Genomic DNA, 22,230 nt, shown 5'->3' with positions numbered 1-22,230 from the left:
CTTCGGTCATTGCAGGGTGGGGAGAAGGGATGGGGGAGAAGAGATGGGGGGGGGGGGGAAGAGGTTGGGGGGGGGAAGAGGTGGGGGATCTAAATGGAAAATGGAAGGGATAAGGACTAGGAGGCCCATAATCAAATAATCCCACCCCTTAAAACGCCCTTATATAAAATTAGTATATATAATCAAAATGCCCCCCCCCTAGACAAAGTGCTTCGCACGCCACTGGAATAAATTTTCTAAAGAACTCACCTGGAGGGCTGGATTTAAACACAATTTAGCAAAGGAACAGGTGTCCCCTGAAAATAGCAAGGTTATTAATTTAGTAATTGTTTACTAAAATAGCAAGACAATTAGTTAATTACAGTAAATAATGAGACTGTTAATGTCCTTTTATAGGAGCACAATCGTCTTCTCTTTCTAAAAAGATATAAAAAACATAATTGATCCCCAGAAGTGTCCCCTGAAAATAGCGAGATTATTAGATGTTTTCTGAAAATAATACTTATTCTGAACAGCTATTTTCAAACTTATTTAGTACTTAATATTTACAATAATATAACCATAAATATCAGACAAAATAGTTCATGTGAGACGATTTTATTTCTAGAAAATGGTTTAAGGATCATGAGATCTAATAAGTAAGTAAGTTAAGATGATCCATAAAATTTTTTTTTAGCACAGAATATTTTTAATGGTTGATTATTGAATTCAAGTCCAATTGTAGTTCTTTAACCTTAAAAATCTGAATTATACCATATATTTTTGCAGTTATTGAATTATTAATCGAGGTATAATGTGAGGGGGGGGGGGGAGGAGGGTAGATAGATAAACGAAGCACAAAACTCTTGAAAATAAACAAAAGTTTGATGGAACTATGGAAGAAGCTGAATGATATTTTGTGAATGTGAAATTGTTTCTTCTTTCTCTCTCTTGCACTGCATTCTTAACTTTTTATTGAATTTCTCTCTTTACATATATTTCTTTAAAACTAGGGAGGGCTAGATTATTTGGCTTCTGGATTTTGATTTTAATTTACATAAGGTTTAGATAGGCCCAGATGAAAACTAATCACAAGTTATTAACAAGCGTTATAAAAAGTTTTTGGCTATCTATTTGCAAGAAGTAATTCTGACAAAAATCGTTTCAAGCCTAATTTGTTATAAAAAGTGTACACAGTTCTTCAAAAATATTTGCAATATATCCAGATTGCCAATATCTGATGCAAGTCAATGTGTGTGTGTGTGTGTGTTTGTAAATCTGTGTGTGTGTGTGTGTGTGGATATGAGCATATATTTTTGTTTGTTGTGCGATTTTGCAATTTATGCTCTGTGACATTAAATGTTTGGTTATAATTTTTATTGCATCTCACAATAACATTTAAAGGTGCTTTCCCTCAATTTTTCCTAGAAAAATAATTGAAAAAAAGGACAGAGGGGGAATTTTTATTTATTTATGGTTTAACCCAACACCCAATAGTACCTAATATAACCTGACCAAAAGTAAAACACAAACAAACGAACGCCCGCATTTACAATGTGATCTTGACTTAATTATAAAGCTTTTCCCATTCTAGATAATCATCATTAAAACTAAATTAGCACTAGTAAATATCTAAGCCATCATTAAATCACTGAAGAAAATGAAACTCCATTGTTTCCCTTTAAAAAAGTAAGTGGCAAAATAGCTTTTTTTAAAATAAAAAATCGTATTAATGCTATGTTTGACAGTACTTGTTTGAAAAACAATAAAAAGCTTATACCAACAGCAAAATTAATTCGAAAAAAATCACGAAACCTATACGTAATTTAAGCTGTCGTTGGAGGATTACATCGTAGAATTGACAACCTCTTCATCTACCCTACAAATATTATTTTAGATTTATTTCGCTTGTTGGTTATACCTTATTCCTGAATAATAAACCTAAAGCTAAAATAAAGTTTCGATAATAAAAATATGTTACCTGTATAATCTTTAGAGCAGACCATTCGTAGCGAGTAATCAATTCTGTTTTAAATTTTAGTTTTACTAATTTTTATGTGAGTATATTTAAGGTTCGAAATATCTTTGAAATTGATATTTTGTTCTATTTCTTATTGCTATTAAAGATGGATGTTTTAAGATTCTTGTTAAGGCTAAAAAATATTTTTAAAAAGTAAAATCTGAACCTTTTTTCTTTTAAACTTAAAGTTCATTAATTTTCATAAAACCTTCCTTGCATTATAAGCTACAAAATTGTATTCCTTCCAAGGTTCTCCAGCATATATGATGTGGTTTCTGTCAAGTCTCAAGATAAGGGACCTTTTATCCCCCTAAAAAATCGATATATTATTACTTGGATGTTGCACCAGATTTTCTTGTACTCTGAGAAAGTGATGCTTGCAGCTGGCTAAAATAATATCCATACCCTTTACCCCTTCTTCTCCCTTCATCCTGGATGTACGAACTGAACAATGAATGAGGTTCACATTAGCAAGCTATATTGACGACAAAATTTTCCGCTGTTATTACAACCACGCAATCCTATATCCATTCCTTAAAATCACAATAGATAGGTATGAAGATTACGACTTAAGAAATAAGAATGAAAAATAATTGCAAGAAGGATATATTCTATATATATGTATAATCGTCAATTATTCATATGTACATACTCTTCACTGCTTAAGGCATAACATTCAACCTGTCACAAATTGTTTAATACCTTATTATCTGGTTCTTTTTCCTCTTCTCTGGGAGTGGTTGTTATTGGTACAGCTGTTGTTGTTTCTACTTCATCTGTTGTAGTATCTTCCAGACCTTCATTGGTCGTAGTGTCAGATAAATCTTCTGATTCTTCTAAAATAATGTAAATTGGTCTCAAGATTTTTTCTTCAGAATTACTGAATAAAGAAAACTCTTAATAGTGATTTTTCAGGAGTATTAGATAATTTTAATTCAGGATCATAAATATGATTAATTCAACACAAAAGAGGAACTTAATCCTGTATAAAGTAAGGCAGAATCTCAGTACTAAAAAAATCTGATAGTCTAAGAAACCTCTATAGAAATTAGATATCAAAATTTTAAGCCATGCTTACTTTAAGGTCTTTAATGCACAGCTTTCTAAATATCATTTTGTAAATTGTGTAAAAATTACAACCTGCTCATTAATTAAATTAAATAAGATATTTTCTTTTGGACATTTGAGCAAACTATAGATTTTTATAATTGCTGTTTCATATGTATTTGTTTTTCATTTGGAAGATTTATAACAGCTTTATCGAGCTTAAAAGCAAACAATGTAACGAACAAGATTAAAAAGTGGAAAAATAAAAAAAATTATTTTGTGCAAATCTAATGTTTTTTTTATTCCCTTTATAGTGCACTCATTCAAACAAACAAAGAGAACACTTACCATTCCCGCTTGTTTTTAATTTTTGACAAAAATTATGTTTTTAAGGGGTCTAACCCTGCTGAAATATCCCAAGGAATACTGTCACTAAGGGGCTCTTTAAACCATTACCTAACCTAACCTGAAATTAAGATTAAAAGTTTTTTTTCGAAAATTATATTCTGGTTCATATGCAAAATGGAAGGAAACCGCCTCTTTTTCTGAAAATTAAGCTGAAATGAACAAAATTCTGACAGGGAAAATTGTAAATCTTAAAATAAAATAAAAAATATTAATAAATTTTGTAATAGTTATTTCTTTCATCGTACTATAAACCGCTTTCCGCGGATATAGAATGTACAATTATTAAAACCTGGTTTTAATCTTATGATTGTACATTTTTATATTTGTAGAAAACTGGATATAATACGATGCTATAGACATAGTTTTTTTTGTATGGATGAGAACCGATTCCTATCCACCGTATTTGAATGAAAACGAGAATAATGTATAAAAGTTTTATTAATTTTCATGTTTAAAAAGAAGTCATTAAATAAAATAAAAAATATTAATAAATTTTGTAATAGTTATTTCTTTCATCGTACTATAAACCGCTTTCCGCGGATATAGAATGTACAATTATTAAAACCTGGTTTTAATTTTATGATTGTACATTTTTATATTTGTAGAAAACTGGATATAATACGATGCTATAGACATAGTTTTTTTCGTATTGATAAGAACCGGTTCCTATCCACCGGATTTGAATGAATACGAGAATAATGTATAAAAGTTTTATTAATTTTCATGTTTAAAAAGAAGCCATTAACATTAACAAAAAACTCTATTGAAAATTTTTTTACCTCAAATTAAGAAAGACAAACATATTAACTCAATTTATAAATACATTACTTCAGTAATTGGTGAACAGCTTTGCACTGAACTACACTTACTTCTTAATTGAAAGCACATTTAGAAATCAACACAGTTTATTTCAACAATTTATCTTTATTTGATAAGTCCAATACACAGTGTTTCATTGTTTATTTAAAATAAAAGATAAATAAAAAGACATTTTATTCAAATGAGGACTTAATGTATACTCTTCTTAGTAAACTTTTTTAGACCACAAAAATGATTAAATATGAATGGTTTAGGTTGATTCTACAGTGTGCTACTCTATCTGCATTTATATTTCAAATGCAAGAGTCTGTAAGAAAATACCTTGCCCACCCTGTAGTTCATCAACAATCAACAATGAATGTTCAGGATATTGAGGTTGTATAATTTATTTTAAATTCCTTTTGTGATCCTCTAGAGTAAGAAAGTTTGATGAAGGTAGTCCTAAAACTTAATGAAATCACATATTTTTTATTTTTTTTGTACAGTTTTAAATCAGCACCTTCTTTTTACATTTTTTTTAAATAAGGCTTGCCTACTCCTAGTCTTCTTTTTTTTTTAATTTTACAATATATTTATAGAATTTTAGATAAATTGTTTGCTAACTTTGTTTAAATCTTCGTCAGGATATGTTTTTATTAGAGAAATTAGTCATTGTAATTCTTATTTTTTTATGTTTAATTGATAATTTATAAACATCTTAGATGCCAATGATGTATTTATGTCAAGATAGTCAGTTTACCTATGACAAAGCTAACTTGGCTGGTTACCGTAGATTCACTCACTTACTTAGTGGTAACTATTATAACCTTAAATAACCCTGCAGGAAATACACAGCACTAACAGCTGAAAGACTGACACAAGTAGACCTAATATCCTAAATCTGAAGCCCCAAGATTAAAAAAAAATCTTAAAATTACATTTTTGGGACTTGAAAATCTTTAAAACTTTTCCAGTCCTCAGAATTAAAAGCTAATAAGCTTTCATGTATACATATCACATAAACGCTCTAAGAATTGAATTGGCTTCTTAAACACTTAAACATATTTAATACTTTTATAACTTATTTTCTTAGGGCAATTGCAATCTTCTAAATCCTTGTCATGGAGAGGGAAGCATAATGATTCAAATATGAAAGAAATATTAGACAATATTTTGGAGTATGATTATTCTTCATTAGAAGTTAACTGGAAAAAAGATAACAAGGTATATAGCCAATATATTTTACCTATTATACATATTTTGAATCAAATAACATTCAAATAGATCATTTTTAGTCCTTAATTTTATCTGATTAACTTTTTTTTCAAGGCAATCATGATTTTTCCATATGGATACTGTATAAATATCCCAGTTACAGTTGATACACTAAAGTATTCGTTTGTTTCCACTACCAAGCCTTTGAAGGCAATGATAGTAGATCCATACAGACAAAATACCCTAAGGTAAAGATGAATTAATACTGCATGTTGTTTTTAAAACATTGAAAGATGTCTAAAATCTGTTTTGTAGAGAAATTTTTATTCAATTATTTCATATAAGATTAAAATAAGTAGGTAAGCAAATAAAATATTCACGTTTCCAAAGAATATTTTGTGGATGTATTTATTATCTATTTAAACAATTCCCTTCATTGCCAGAACTAAAAAACCAATAGAATAGTTATTTTTCCATACTTGTTAATGTTTTTTTGGCTGATTTATTGAACTTCGCTTTTATGGTGTATCCTTTTTGTTTACATAAATTGAGGCTTTCAATATACAAACTTTTTATACAATTAAATTAATCCAATTAAATGCATGTGAATAGATTATTGAATAATTGAAAACAAATTTTCTTTATAATTTGAATAGAATTAGAATAAATAAACATAATTTGTCCAAAGAAAATTTTTACAGACACAATTTCTAATTAATTTATTATCGCAGATATTAAAAATTGTAATTTTTTCATTGTAGGGCAAAATTAATTAATAAATTATTCTATTTTTTTTTGTGAATTTTCAGGACAGAAGAGAGAAGCAGTGCAATGATTAGTATTGGTCCATCTGGAGACTATTTCAAATGGGCCTATGTTCAAGTCATTTACCAACTCTTAGATAATAGGATGGTTTCTTTACTAGCAAAGCTACTTATTTACAAGATTTAATAACTAACGCTTTATATATTTTTTGTTGTTGAAAAATTTGCCTGCTTATTAATCAATTTTCTTAGTAGCATTATTTGCACTAGTCCCCAAAGTCTTTAAAAAATTGCCAAAATAAGACCTCTTGCTAGGTTTTAGTACCCAAAGTCCAGGGTAGAAAAAAATATGAATTTTAGATCCATTGTCTCATCCCTATATAAAGTGTGTTTTTTTTTATGAGAACTTTTTTAAAAGCAATTTTACCCCACTTATAGTTATCAGAATTTAATGATTAATGGCTTATTTTCTTCGTTTTTTAAGGGAAATTATGAAACAACAAAAAAATACAGTTTTTGTTGAAAAAGTACAGTAAAGTTGAAAATTAAAAACTTAGGTGTCAACATATAAAAATGGTTTTAGCGCATTTTTCTTAAAAAAATGGATTTTCTGTAGTCGACTTTGGGGGGCCAGTACTCCCTCCCTAGTACATGTCCCTAATAGTATCTGTATACATTTTTAGCTCTATATCTCAACTTTGAAGTGTTTAGCAGCCATTCTTGCAAAAGGTTGATTATTTGAGCATAAGAAAAATGTTGACACCTAAGTTTTTAATTTTCAACTTTACTGTACTTTTTCAACAAAAACTGTAATTTTTTTGTTGTTTCATAATTTCCCTTAAAAAACGAAGAAAATAAGCCATTAATCATTAAATTCTGATAACTATAAGTGGGGTAAAATTGCTTTAAAAAAAGTTCTCATAAAAAAAAATACACTGTATATATATATATATATATATATATATGCCTGGGTTGGATATAATCAGTCTTGTTTTATGATAAATTATTATACAATATAATATCATTATTACAATATAACTAAACAATATTCTAATAGGATATATGATGGTGTACAATGTACTGACTACTCTAAAATACAATCTAGTTATGGAAAATGCATAATGTCAAAAATGAGGTAAACCAAATCTAGTATGTACAAATAACTTTAACCTTTAAAAATGGATTTATCTAAATTCTCCATATAAATCGATTTATAATTATTTGGAAGTTGCACCAGATTTTAATGTACTCCAATAAAGTGATACTTGCAGCTAACTAAAATAACGATACTTCCCATCCATCCCCTTTAATCCATCCCGTTCCCTCCTAATGGATGAACGAACTGATCAATATATATGATGTCCGTTTTAGCAACCTAAATTCACAACAAATATTCATTTCTATACATTAACCATTTTTTCAGTAAGCGATTTTTTTTTACATTTTGACAGATCCTGGCTTCTTGACATGTATGGATGTGTACCACCCTGGTTTGAGCTGACCAATCATCATCATCAGCATCAACAGAATGATACTTGTGAAGAACACAGAAATATTGAGATGAAAAGTAGAAAGTATCTAAAGACACTGATAAATGAATTTAAAAAATTGATCTCCAACCGTGAGTTAAGCATATTCAAGGAATGCCTTCCTTCATGCCTATCATTTGATATCAGGGATATGATAATGCATTAGTCTCTTATACTTGCATAATCAAATTATTTAAAGATTCAGAATTTACGCTATTTTTTTAATTTGAACTTCTCCCCATCATAAAAAAAGGCCAGGATTGTTTTAATTACCTCCTTCCTCTACAAGGGCTCTAAGCTCCAGTTTTCCAAAAGAAAAATAATATTGTAAGCAATCAATGAACAATTTCCTTGATAAAATGAAAGTAGACAATAATCGATACATTATTGCTTGGATGTTGCACCAGATTTTCATGTACTCTCATTATAAAGCGATGGTAACAACTGGCTAAATTGACGATACCCTTCATCCACATCCTTTACCATATCTCTTCCCCTCCTTCTAAATTAACGAACTGACCAATAAATGATGTCCATACTGGCAATATTAGAAGACAAATTTTCCGGGCTGTCAATATAACCACGTATGTCCTATTTTTATTTAGACGATGCATATTAATTTTAGATTTGAAACTTTGCATTCTGGGGACAATTATAGAATAGCTTCACAATTGACTGTAAGTTTTATCTTATAAACCAAATATTTTAATCTAAGCAACCATATAATTCGCTTTGTCTGTTTATCAACATTCAGTCAGTCTGTATCAATATGGGCAAAATGTGATTTTCTCAGCTGCTTCTCATTATTGATTTTTTTATATGAATAATATAGATTTCCTACACCAATGAGCATTAAGCATTTAATTATTTGCCTGTTAGAAATTCTACAAAATATAAATATTCAAAATTGTAAAAATACATGAGAAAGGTTTCGTGTTTTTTCTCCTAATCCAGATTTTAATAAATTCTCTTCAAATCTCATAGACCTTATTCCCATCAAATATTTTTTTGTGCCTCGCTACTTATAGAAGTTGTCATCCTTGTTTTGGTACATTTTAGTTTGAATCAGCTGAGGAGGTTCGTGTAATAAAAAATGTGTACAGCTATGACATGTTTAGCCTGGTGGTTGATTTGGGAAGTGCTCTAGGTATTTATATCTTTCTTACAACAGTTTTTTTAGAGTGCTGTATCTCTTAATGATAGGATGGGTTATATTGGGTAAAGGGTAGCCCCGTAGGAAAAGGACACTGCAGGTATATAAAATTTATTTTATTAGTAAGGGTGGGATCCCCTTTTTCAAGCTACAACAATTTTTATCGTTCCAGCTGTTTTCGAGATTTTTTTTTACTTACACATAAACACCTCCCACCACACCCACACTCACACATACTTTTATTGCAATTTAGACATTCCACGTTTTTTTTTATAAGATGTATCTTTAATATTATCATTGATTTCAATCTACAATACAGTACAGATGTCAACTTGAAGTAATTCACATAAATTGGAAATAAATTCCAGCATGGCTTCGAAACCGATTAATATCCACTTGATTAGAACCGGTTCAAAGCCATGCTAAAAAATCATGCATCGCATTGTATTACAGACAATTTTCCGATAATATAAAAATAAAAATCATAAAATTTATACCAGTTTTGTTAGCCAGGGCCTGCGCCCACTCGGGCCGGTTAACAAAACTGGATTTAATTTTATAATTTTATATTTTAATTATTGCGGAAAGCTGTCTATAATACGATGAATAAGTATTATTTATTTTTAGGTCTTTGGCTAGGCTGGTCAGCTTTAACCTTCTTTGATCTTATATTCTTATTTGGAAATAAATTTATGTAAAAACAGAAATATATTACTTTAATGTTATTTAGATAATTTTCCTAACACGTATTTTTTAGATGCATAGCATCTCTATAAGTATCTGCTTCCCTCACTGACTGACTGACTCACGCTTTTCAATAGAACATTTGAATACCTCTCATAGAGTAAATGTTATGAGGGTACCTTTAGAGTCTAAGTCAATAGAGTATACTAGTGTATAGTGTATAACACCCCTTTCAATTTTGTTTAGTTGAAATTTAAAACTAAATAATATTTCCCTTTTGTTTGAGACACAATGAATTTTTAATTTTGTACTTTTTATTAGACTAGCGACTAAGCTCCTAGAAGCCTCTAGGAGAACCCCCTCATCAGTAGTAGATCCATTCTTACCTGTAGTAGAGTCAGTAGTATTTTCATCCCCACTTCCATCTATATCATCATCATTATCAGTAGTAGTAGTTCCATTCTTACCTGTAGTAGAGTCAGTAGTATTTTCATCCCCACTTCCATCTATATCATCATCATTATCAGTAGTAGTAGTTCCATTCTTACCTGTAGTAGAGTCAGTAGTATTTTCATCCCCACTTCCATTTTTTTCAACATCATTATCAGTAGTAGTTTCATTCTTACCTGTAGTAGAGTCAGTAGTATTTTCATCCCCACTTCCATCTATATCACCATCATCAACAGTAGTAGTTCCATTCTTAGCTTCCTTTTTCTTCGCTTCCAAACTTTCCTCTACAAACTCCTGACAAATAAGATTTGTCAATATTAAAAGCATAGCTATTTTACAATAGGACATTGGGCTGTTAACTACATTAATTCTCAAAGTTTATGGTAAAGTTTTCTCATTCGATAGCATAAAAACTATGAGGACTTTTATTAAGTTTATCAAGTGTCTATTAGGGTGGGTCGATTTTGGACATTTTTTTTCTGAGGCCAAAGCGGGGATCTGCACTCAATTTATATAGATATAATACACCACTGGATGATTTAAAATTTATCCTAAGTCTTAAAACCGCTGACGACCAGACATTCAATTGTATAGCTATTTGTAAATTGGAGTCAAAAATTTATTGAATCAGAACTATGGCTTCATGGTGCTCCCTGGTAATGCCTTGAGGAGCTGATTCAGGAACTTTTGTCCGTTTCAAAAAATCTCGTTCCTAGCCTGAGAAAATCTAAAAAACCTCTACAAATTGGACAATTCTCAATAAACCTTAAAAAATTTTGTTTTTTTAGTGATTTCTAAGGCTAGGAACGAGATATTTTGAAACGGACAAAAGTTCCTGATTCAGCTCCTCAAGGCCTTTCCAGGGAGCACCATGAAGCCATAGTTCTGATTCAAAATTTGTTTTGAATGTCGTCTTTGCATACTAATAAGTAATGAATTATATTTTTAAGTGGTCGTGTTCTAAAACTCAATTTTTTAAAATTCTTTTTCGGTCAGAAATATTTTTAAGGTTAATTTCATCTGTTGCATATCCCCGCTTTGTCTAATTCCGATATGAACCCACCCTAGTGTCTATACGCAGTTTATCTCTCTCCTGAACAACGAACTGTATAACAGTTTGCTGTTCTGTATAATCTGAAATAGTGTTGCCTTGTTTTAACTGCAATCAGGGCTCTAAAGGGATAAGAAAGTGGCAGACAAATTGATATACATCCCCAGGAATACACAAAATTAACCCTTTTGTAGATTACAATTAGTGGTTGAAACGTTTGGACGCTCAACTAAATAAATCAACCAATCAAAATTTAATAAAAGTCTCCAAAGTTGTTAAGCTAACGAATGAGAAAACGTTATCATAAGACTTTAGGGCTGAAGTAATAAACAACCAAATGTTCCCTTCCTCCCTTTACTGCACTACTCATGAATAAAATTTGTCTTGATTTTTTTTAATACTACTGGTATTTTCCTCATTATTATAATTAAACTTTAATCAGAAATATAAAATAAAAAAATATATTTTCATAGAATTACTATTCATAAATAAATGCACACAAAATAATTGAAATTTTTAAAAATTTAAACTTAATTTTACAATAAAAAGTATTTTACCTCTAAGTTAGATTTGGCAAGGGTGGCCAGGGTGGAGAATATTTGAGAAAAAATTGACTTCTTTTCAGTGGTAGATTTCTGGCTTCACCAAAGAACATCAAATTATTGGAAAGATGTAACAAAAGATTTAACAAAAAGGGTCTTTGAATTCAAAGGGATAGATAAAGGGGATAAAAATAGCATAAAACAATCCCTCGACTTAAACCTAATAAATTGAATAGCTGAAAACCATCCCAAGACCTATGTAAAGCTTCCCTAAAATGGAGAACCCTATCTGTCTAGTAGTTATCGAAATCTCAAGCTACAGACCAAAAAACCTTTTTTCTTTATAATATAGGATCAGTCGAAACAAAATTGTAAGTAAATTTGTTGTAAAACTGTTGAAATACAGGAAACTGTATAAGGACGTGTTTACATTTTTAGGACTTGATTCTAGAGATTCTTAGCTTGTGACATTGTACCTTATTGTAATAGGAATTAGTATTCGGACGGACGGACCGACCCTAATTTTATAAAAGCTTCGCTTTTAAAAATATTCTTATTTTTAAATCGTTTTGATGTTTTTCCTTTTTTAGCTGAGGAATGGATTGTGGATTTTGCACATGCCAAGCCTCGATTCTTACTGAAAATAATCCTTGCCATTCTTCTTGGTAGGGTATACGTATCAGGAGGTCACCTACTCCTTAAAAGATTAGATAATAGATAATTGATTCTATTATATTCAAGGGTATAGGTATAGGTAATAACAAAAATCCTTTTCTAACCTCACAAGTGCACTGAAATTTGCAAGAGAGGCATGTTATTTAATTTGGAAAATAAAGAGAAATGTAATCATACAAAATTTCTCACAGAAAGGAGGTGTTGACACTCAGCTAATCCCCCCTCTACACGCCCATTTCTTAAACAAAATTACAATTAGTGGTAGAGACGATTGGACCCCTAATATAATGCATCAACCAAACAAAATTTAAGAAGTCCTAAATGTTGTTAAGCCAACGAATAAGAAAACGTTGTTTTAAAACTTTGGGGACTAGCATAATAAACAGCCCAATGTCTCCTCCTTCCATAGATTTTTAGAATTGGCGAACATACTTAAAACCTTGCATTATCCAATCCCTAACTAATGAATACAATACCTTGAAGTGAATTATTGAAAAGAACTTTAGTTTCAATAGAACCATAGGCACACTCTTGTTCAGGATCTCCGAAAAGTTGACGCTCCTTAATTGTAATTTTATTTTCAATTTTTCTTCATTTAAACAAAACGTTTGGACAAAAGAACATCAACACTTGCAGAGTATCATAACTCTATGAGTAGAATATAAAGTCTAAACAAAATTTTACATAAATCTATTGCAAAATTAATTAACTATAGGATTATGTTTAAGGACATACTTACGTCTTCAGGACTTGATAATAGAGATGCTTGTACTTTATTGTCCTAGATCATTTTTCCAAAAAAATAGACGTATAAGTCAAAATATTTATTTACCTGTCTCCAAATGACATTGTATCCCGCTCTTCTCCATTGATCCAGGTCAGGAACTTCGGCGCCAGGCGAGGTTTGTCCACCGCCAGTTCCGGGCCGGTACGGTGGAAATCTTGGCGCGCCCTGTCGCACTGGTCCGCTCTGTTGGGGTGGTCTGTTGTACGGTGGAGTGCGCCTTTGGCCAGGTGACTGTGAACCTGGGCGGAACTGAGGCGTGTGGCGGGATGGGGGAGGAGGAGGCGGCCGACGATCTGACGGGGGTCTGGGAGCAGGTTGCTGATCTTAAATAATAAACATTATGATAACGGAGATTTTTCGGCAGGAAACGGCGCGGCGATTTGTACGTACGGGCATATTATAATGATTTTTTTGCTAAACACTTATATCCTCTTAAAAGACTAAAAAAATATTTCATTACCTTGTCTTCTGTGAAATACAGGTATAAACTGTTTATGGGGCGGCAGTGCTGAAGACTTTGGCGGTGGGGGAGGCTCCTTTTTACTCCCTCCCCCAAACAGCTTTTCTAGAAAGCTTTCCTCCTGCCGACTGTCGATGTGCTGGGGTGGAAGGTTGGGGGGACTCGGGGGAAGGGGATCGCGTAGCAGATGACCGGAAATTGGTTGTGTATGATGTTCTCTGCTAGGCTGACCTGATAAAATACAATAAAGAAAAAAATATGAGCAAGATTATGTGGTATTCACCATCCAAGTTTATGTATCCCCATCCCTGTCCACATTCCTATACTTCTCTGGCTGAGTCAGACCTCCACTTGTAACCGCCACTATACTCCATCCTGCTGTGTTGGGAGCTAGTTGATTGTTGCAGGCCAAAGAGTGAATACTTCTCTCCCGTCTGCATTCGGTTAGATACAAGCCTATAAGTCTAGGCTGGCGGTATCTATATTTCCCACGTGTTCAAGTACGTCGTTTCTTACCTAACTAAGAAACAGGACGTCCAAGCCTTTAATTGATATCATATTAAATATATCCTATAATAATAATCCCATTAATCTGCCTATTTCTAACCAGTTTTAATTGTTTAATAAATGTTGTATTTTTTAGAAATACCTTGTTATATTATTGATATTTAATTGTATCGAAGCTACTCTATACTCGTATTCCAGTCTGTCTGTACATCCCCTCATACGTCAATTAATTTATATAGATACCAGCGGCTAGGCTTCTATGGGCTCTGTATTCGAAAGAAGGGGAAAGCGATATAAAAATAGCTTTAAACCCTCCCAACCCTTAAATCTCTAAATAAAACCATAACATGCTCTATGTAAAGATCACCTAAAATAGAAAACCCAATCGGTTAGGTGGTTATTGAAATCTTAAGCTTCAGACAAAATCCCTTAATACTTTAAATAATAAGTTATTCAATGTCCATACAAGGACTACCGACTGAACTTTTAAAGCTGTATAGACTTCCAGCCACACTGGTGACTTGCAGAGTAAATCCGCGAAGCAGCTTAGAGTGTCTAATAAAAGGTGACGTCGTACAATACAAATGACCATTGATAGGCCAGTATATATTTTACCATTTGTCAATTTAAATGTATACTGGCACTAAATCCGACAATAGAAAAACGTTGTACCTGGAAGTTGATTTGTTTCTAGATTAGAAATATTGGGTGGGGGAGGATAAAATCCAGTATTCAGCTCCTCTACAACTACCACGTCTGCTGTATTTTCTAGCCTAAAACAAATATAATCAATATGATTGGTTGAAAACGCAAAATCATAATTTTACAATGTGTTCAGGACATTTATACTAAAAATGCATATCATATATAACCAAAATATATTAAAACTATTGGCTTCGCCCCTAGAGGACTCTAGAGACACATGAAGAGGTAGAGTTGAATCCCAAGACCTATTTTTTTAAAATAGATTTTTAAAAAATTTCTGAACAAATAAGTAAAAAATTCTATTAAAAAAAATATTAGTTAGATTTTTTTTGGGAGGGGGATTTTTCTAGGGGCGAATTCTCTTTGGAGGGAGGTGGTACCAACCCCCCAAATAGTTATAAGCATTCCTGGAACCTTTTAGAAGCTACCCTGTTAAGGAGAACCGTATCGGTTAGCAGTTAACGAGATCCTTAGGTACAAACAAACAAACAGACAGACAGACATCGTTCTACTTTGTATTATAGATATATTAACAACTAACTTGTGGTAGGGTGGTGTGGGAACAGATCACCCCCCCCCCCTATTTTGGGGTAATTTGTTCCTTTGTGCGATTCCTCTTGGAAGGGTTGTGTTATCCTCCCCAAATCTAGTTATAAACCTTCCCAGGACCAGTAGACATTACAACATTGCAAAAAAGAACTATGTCAGTTCAGCGGTTAGCAAGATCCTTCCGTAAACACTGACAGACAAACATACAGACATCCTGTTACTTTTATATAAGAATAACATCGATTAATGAACATACTATAAAGCAGCTGTTCTACAATTGAGTTCACCTGTTAGCACAAACCCTAAACATTGTATAGCATGGCAGGGGACAGGTGGTCTCATCCTCAAAACTTGGCTCGGAATCCCTAAAATAAAAAATGAAGGTCATTTGCCTTAAAAGTACCTATCGAGCACTGAAAACTCCCCCCTTATTTCTTATACAAATTTTCAAGAAGAGACTAAACAGTTTTTTATGCTTAATCACTGCATTGGGCCTTAACCATTCGGGGCCTATACCTTCGGTTCCCTAACCCAGCGGGACTACCCTGTATCAAAACTAAAGTAATAAAGAACAAACGATAAACTCCGTCTCCCTAAATCAAATTTAAAATAAAAATAGGGGGGGGGGGGCGGCAGTATTCGACTAGCCAATTTGCCTATTATCATCCTATCTTTTTTTTGCATTTTATAAGACATTTAAAAGACTGTAAAGGTTTACTAAATAAATTTTTAGCAATAGAACAATGTATAATTAGTTTGATTTAAAAGATTAAACTTTACAAAAACCAGATTTATTTGGAGTGAAATATTTACAAAACAACATTTGCCAGAAATCATAGTTGGTATTTTTTCCTCATAGGTATCTTTGTTAATTCAATTTTATTGATAAAACATGAAATGTATAAAATGTGGTTTACTTGTAAATATTATTAATGTTATCATATAAAAAAAAAACACATTTTATATGATAAATTATTAATAGAAATATAAACAATAATATGATTGATTATTGTTAATTATTTAAAGTATTAATATCTTGTTGAATTTAAACCAATTCCACGCGAGAAATATGATAGGACTCTGCATTATAATTCCTTACTATTGTGAGTTTGTGCAAATATATAAAACACATTTTTAGCAGAATGGATGATTGTTTTACCAGAAAAATGTATCCAGACTTAATAAAGCTTATTCAATTAATTAACTATGTATTTATGTGAATATATATTTGTGTAATTACATTTACCTTTTTGTACTAGGTTAATCCAAATAATATCCATTTTATTATTTACATAATTTTTTTGAGAAAATATAATTTAAAATAGTAAAACTGAGTAAGAAATATTGAAATAATGTATTTAATATCTATTTAATATAACACCTATGTAAATAACATTAAAAAGCTTTTCAACATTAGGGGTAAGTCCGTATGTCCGTATCATATTGCCCTTGTCATGCTAGCTATGTCAGGTGCGCAACATAAATAATAAGAGTAGGGGGAATGAATTGGCCAAAAACAGGCGCAACTCATTACCATGCACAGTTATGACTTCTAAGATAAAGGTCGTTCAATCGAAGGGTTGGTTGTCTATAGGGCGAATGGACGCTTTGCACCACAATTATAAGAAGCGAGGTATGTTTCAAGGTGCGTGGAGATATGGTCTAGAACCAGAATTATCATTGGGGATAAGTATCAATTTGTTGTCCATTGTCTTATCCCTTAATATCCCTTAAATTTACCTGTTACAACAAGCTCCTGCAGCATCGCGGCCTTCAGGATTTACAAATCTTAACACAAATTTTATATAAATAATATTTTATAGGTATATTCCTAAAAATGGGATGGGAGACCAGTTACGTGCACGCCGTCCATCCTGCACCGTGCATCAATGATCCTAGGAGCTACACCAGAAGAGTCCTACTGTGCTGGAAAGGTCCTAGGGTAGATGCCAGACTGAATTCTGGTCACTTCCCCCAGTTCAGGGGGTTTGGGTGGGGCTAACAATCCCTCCCTAGAAAAAACCTGCTTATGTTCAACCCGCACAAAGTAATGACCAATTTAACTTTGGGCTCGGGAACGAAGTAGAGGTTGGAAACAACAATATGATGTTTGGCTGGGAAACTGCTAACGGACCAGTCAGGCGGATGATTCTGAATTCCCGCAGACCAGCAAAAATTTGCACCTGGAATGTTCGGACAATGTTTCAGTCAGGCCAGACAGAAAACATTTGCCGAGAAATGCTAAAAGCCAAGGTTGACATCCTGGCTATCACCGAATCAAGGTGGACAAACAATGGAGAGTTTAAACATCATTCTGGCTTGAAAATACTATACTCAGGTCATATGAATGAGGATCTAGGCCATAATCAAGGGGTGGCTCTTATGCTGACCAAGCAAGCAGAGCAGGCCATGATCAGTTGGCAACCCCATGGTCCTAGAATTATGGAGGCTTATTTCAAATCCTCAGTTAAAAACATCAAACTGAGAATTATAGTAGCATATGCTCCTACAGAACAAGCAAATACAGAGGTCAAAAACGAATTTTATGACCAGCTTGACTCTGTATTTAAAAATGGTCATAAAGAAAAGGATCTGACCATGCTCCTAGGAGATTTCAATGCTCAAGTGGCGAGTAATAATGAGAATTTAGAAGAAGTTATGGGCAGATATGGCCTAGGCTTAAGTAATGGCAAGGAAAATGACAATGGTGATAGACTTGTAAGTTTTTGTACTGAAAACAAACTTGTCATTGGTGGAACCATCTTTAAACACAAAAAGATTCATACTGCCACCTGGAGATCACCAGATCAAAGAACCTTTAACCAGATAGACCACATATGTATATCTAGACGCTTTAAAGGTTCTCTCCTTGATGTCAGGGTTGAAAGAGGACCTGATGTTAATTCAGACCATTATCTTCTATCTTCTAAAGTTCGGCTTAGATTTAAAAAGCAGGACACAAAGCCTAACCCCAGGAAGAAATATAATTTAACAACCCTCCAAAACTCTGAAAAGTTGCAAGAGTTTAAGCTCACTCTAAAGAATAGATTTGAGTTGCTGACTCTTCAAGAGGAAGATGGAGTGGAAGATATTTGGCAAGGTATCAAAAAAGTTTATAATGATACCAGCCAAGAAAAATTAGGTTTCAAAAAGGCTAACCAAAAGCCGTGGATCACTCAAAGATCCATTGATCTCATGGATCAAAGAAGAGAGGTAAGACAAAAGACACTCTCTAGAAACTCTCCAGAAGATAAAGACCTGTATAAGAGGCTCAGCAGGGAAATCCAAAAAAGTGTCAGAATTGACAAAAAAGAACACTTGGAAAACCTTGCCTTGCAAGCAGAAAATGCTGCTAATCAAAATAGAATGAAAGATGTCTATGAGATTACTAAGAGCATTGCAGGCAAAGTACACAAATCAGGATCACACATCAGGGATAAGGATGGTTCACTCCTTAAAACTGATGAGGATATTCTAAATAGATGGGCAGAACATTTCACTGAACTGCTGAATCTTCCAGTTCCAGAGGAAGAAACTGAGATTCCACCCTCAGATGCACTTGACATTGACTGTCGAGCGCCAAATCTATTGGAAATCAAAGAGGCCATTAAAAGTTTGAAAAATAACAAGGCCGCAGGACCTGATAACATCCCAGCTGAGGTCATGAAAGCAGACCTAGACACATCTGCTGAGGCATTCCTACCTTTGATCACTAAGATATGGAATGATGAGTTATGCCCAGAGGACTGGAAAAATGGACATATCTCAATACTGGCCAAAAAAGGAGACTTGACCCAATGTGGAAACTACAGAGGGATAATGCTTCTTTCAGTACCTGGCCGTATCCTTAGTAAGATTCTTCTTAATAGAATAAAGAAGAAGGTTAATGAAAAGCTAAGACCTAATCAGGCTGGATTTAGACCAAACCGTTCCACTATTGATCAGATAACCTCTCTAAGAATCATCATAGAGCAATCCAAGGAATGGAACTCTGAGCTTTTTATAAACTTTATTGACTACAAAAAAGCATTTGATTCTTTAGACAGGAAATCACTCTGGAAAATCTGCCGACACTATGGCATTCCAGAAAAGATAATCAATATCATTAAAGCTATCTATCATAAAGGAGGTGGAAATGTTATGTATAAAGGTAAACTATCAACCTTTTTTGAGATTGTAACAGGTGTCAGACAAGGATGCCTTCTCTCTCCCTTCCTTTTCCTCCTTGCCATTGACTGGATCATGAAGAACTGTGAAAGCAATGATGGCATTCGCTGGCAGTTATTTGGCAATCCCAAATATTTGGGAGATCTGGACTTTGCTGATGATATTGCTTTGTTAACAAGCAATAGAAGTCAAATGCAAAGAAGGACTAACATGATAGCTGAAACTTCCAAGAAAGTTGGACTTGAAATAAATGTTCCAAAAACTAAAATACTCAGATTAAATGCAAACTCCCAAGAACCAATAACTATTGGAAATCAAATTCTTGAGGATGTTAACTGCTTTGAGTATCTTGGAAGTAAAATTGATGAAGCTGGAGGCACTTTGACAGATGTTAAAGCTAGAATTAACAAATCTAGAACAGCCTTTGCCAGCTTGAATAAAATTTGGAATTCCAACAACATCTCCATAAAGACCAAGTTAAGACTTTTCAAGTCAAATGTTCTGTCTGTTTTGCTGTATGGGGCCGAAACTTGGTTCCTAAACACAGCAGTGGTCTCCAAGCTTCAGACATATGTCAACAAATGTCTTAGGAGAATCCACAAGATCTTTTGGCCAAACAAGATCACAAATGCTGAGCTTTTAGAGCGCAGTGATATGTCAGACATCAAACTGACAATAAAACAGAGAAAATGGAGATGGTTGGGGCACACTCTAAGGAAAGGGCATGATGATTTAACCTATCAAGCCTTGACTTGGGACCCCTTCACAGGAAAAAGGAAACCAGGTAGACCAAAAACAACCTGGAGGAGGGAATTCCTTGAAGAACTGAGTAAAAAGAATTTTTCATCTTTCAGTGAAGCCTCTACTGAGGCCCAATTCAAAGATAAATGGAGAACCATTGTGCGTGGCCTATGCTCTGGAAAGAAGAGATAAATGGCGATGATGATGATATTCCTAAAAAAAAATATAATCTAAAAATTTTCAAACACATTACATTTTTTTTATTCTAGGACAAACGCAGTAGTGACAATCGTCGAAGTTGACAAACGCAGGAGTTCTATACTGGTTAAGTTAGGTTAAGATATGAATACACAAATAAGCCCCCCGCCTGTGTTAGTTATTTAAAAAAACTATAATATGATTTAAAATAGTTTAAGTTAGGTTAACTGTCCACTCCAACGTTTGACATTCCTACCTTAGTCCTATAGGTCCATTTTTTTCTTAGGTCTAAGTTTAGGTTAAATAGAGTAATTTTGTGATATTTTCAATATCTATAATACTATATACTAAAAATACTAGAGAAGAAGCTAAATTATGCAGAGAGGTTGCTTTTGATTGAAGAGATGCTTCGCATCTTATTTATTAAATAGTGTTGGTTGACCTTAGATATTGAAATAGACTGTAAATTTCAAGGTGATCCAATATGAGTCATTTTTATCTTTCTTACTAAGTTAGTTCAGCAGTTGTGTTATATTTAATATTTTAAATTTTGTGATTTCCCTTTAAGTTTATATAAAATACAAAGTAGAATGATGTCTGTACGTCTGTCTGTGTGAAGATCTCAGTAACCGCTGAATAGATTTGGCTCTACTCTTTATGGAATATACCTTCTGGTCCTGTGGTGGTTTTAAGCTATTTACTTGGAAGGTGGAACACCCAAACCCCCAATAAAAAGATAAAATCCACCACCCAATTTTTTTTGTAAACAGACGTGTTCCTTTAATTTATGGCACACAAATGTTGACAAAGAATTCTTTAAAAAGTCGCTTAATTTCCTACAGAGAAACTGATCAATACCTCTAGTGGCTAAGCCCCTAGAGGATAGGGGCGAAAGCGCTAGTTGTTCTGTACAAGAACCACGTCTAGAAAACAAGAACCGATTCCCCTTAATAATGCGGCACTGAACAATTATTTTGAAACTAAAGGCAGTATTGTACTTTTGAATATATGAAATTACTTACAGAGAGAGGGGACATTGGACCGAAAATAACTCTAGTACCCAAATCAATATTGACTAGTTTGACTGTTTGTTGAATAAGGCATATCCCTATAGCCTCAGTATATATATAGTTTAATATATATAGTTATGACACAGTCTTGGCCGGGATTCGAACCCGTTCCCACAATTTTATTAGATTCTACTTACTGTTTAATTCTAACAAGGATGACACCAGAGCTGGCTTTCCTGTCACCAAATATAACATCACAACTAAGAAGAATAACAAATAATAACAAAATCACGCGTGTAGTCCATTTTCCAGCTGGTAAATTCATTTTCACATTAATTTTAAGATATTTCACTTTTAATTCTATATGACATTCAGCATTTTATAACATTTCTGAAAATAAAACAATTAAACATTTTTTTGGCCATCAATATCTCACTAACCACTGAACCGTTTAGGATCTCTTATTTGGAGAACTCACATAGATCTAGGATGGGTTTAGGCTATATTTTTTTTAAAACATGAGTTTTAGAATATTTTTTGTCTAATTTTCTGCCTCCTCACTTCTTCTTAACAATTACAAGGACCTTAGATGCTAGAGGCGGCGTAGCTACAAATTTGATCAAAAGGTATTTTAATTTTTCAGTATAGCAGCTACTCTATAACTGAGGTATGTTCGTCTATGAGTACTTCTTTACTTACATTGCCTTAGTAATTTATTGGCATTGTTTCTTAAAAAATATTCTTTAACGTAATTCTTTTTTTTTCACTTTGGAGGGTGGAGGTACTCTCCC

General features: G+C 32.9%; 1 protein-coding gene across 1 annotated transcript in view; it reads right to left on the bottom strand.

Annotated features, from left to right (window-relative positions):
* Positions 1 to 21,825, bottom strand: part of LOC145322168 (uncharacterized) — a 45,982-nt gene extending 24,157 nt beyond the window's left edge. The window contains exons 1-14 of the mRNA XM_080163998.1: positions 21,637 to 21,825; positions 17,064 to 17,111; positions 15,611 to 15,688; positions 14,742 to 14,842; positions 13,563 to 13,793; positions 13,148 to 13,425; positions 12,792 to 12,876; positions 12,224 to 12,337; positions 11,656 to 11,735; positions 10,224 to 10,341; positions 2,702 to 2,835; positions 2,214 to 2,309; positions 1,961 to 2,006; positions 250 to 296 (exon numbers count right to left, since the gene is read on the bottom strand). Coding sequence (XP_080020124.1) covers positions 250 to 296; positions 1,961 to 2,006; positions 2,214 to 2,309; positions 2,702 to 2,835; positions 10,224 to 10,341; positions 11,656 to 11,735; positions 12,224 to 12,337; positions 12,792 to 12,876; positions 13,148 to 13,425; positions 13,563 to 13,793; positions 14,742 to 14,842; positions 15,611 to 15,688; positions 17,064 to 17,111; positions 21,637 to 21,764 — 1,584 coding nt within the window. The 5' untranslated portion in view covers positions 21,765 to 21,825. The remainder of the gene's footprint in view (positions 1 to 249; positions 297 to 1,960; positions 2,007 to 2,213; positions 2,310 to 2,701; positions 2,836 to 10,223; positions 10,342 to 11,655; positions 11,736 to 12,223; positions 12,338 to 12,791; positions 12,877 to 13,147; positions 13,426 to 13,562; positions 13,794 to 14,741; positions 14,843 to 15,610; positions 15,689 to 17,063; positions 17,112 to 21,636) is intronic.
* Positions 21,826 to 22,230: the final 405 nt, after the last annotated feature.

The sequence above is a fragment of the Acartia tonsa genome, chromosome 6, assembly GCF_053477335.1.
Source record: "Acartia tonsa isolate MP-2025a chromosome 6, ASM5347733v1, whole genome shotgun sequence".
Lineage (NCBI taxonomy): Eukaryota > Metazoa > Arthropoda > Copepoda > Calanoida > Acartiidae > Acartia > Acartia tonsa.
The sequence above is the reverse complement of the archived record's forward strand: the minus strand, read 5'-3'. Positions and strand labels throughout refer to the sequence as shown.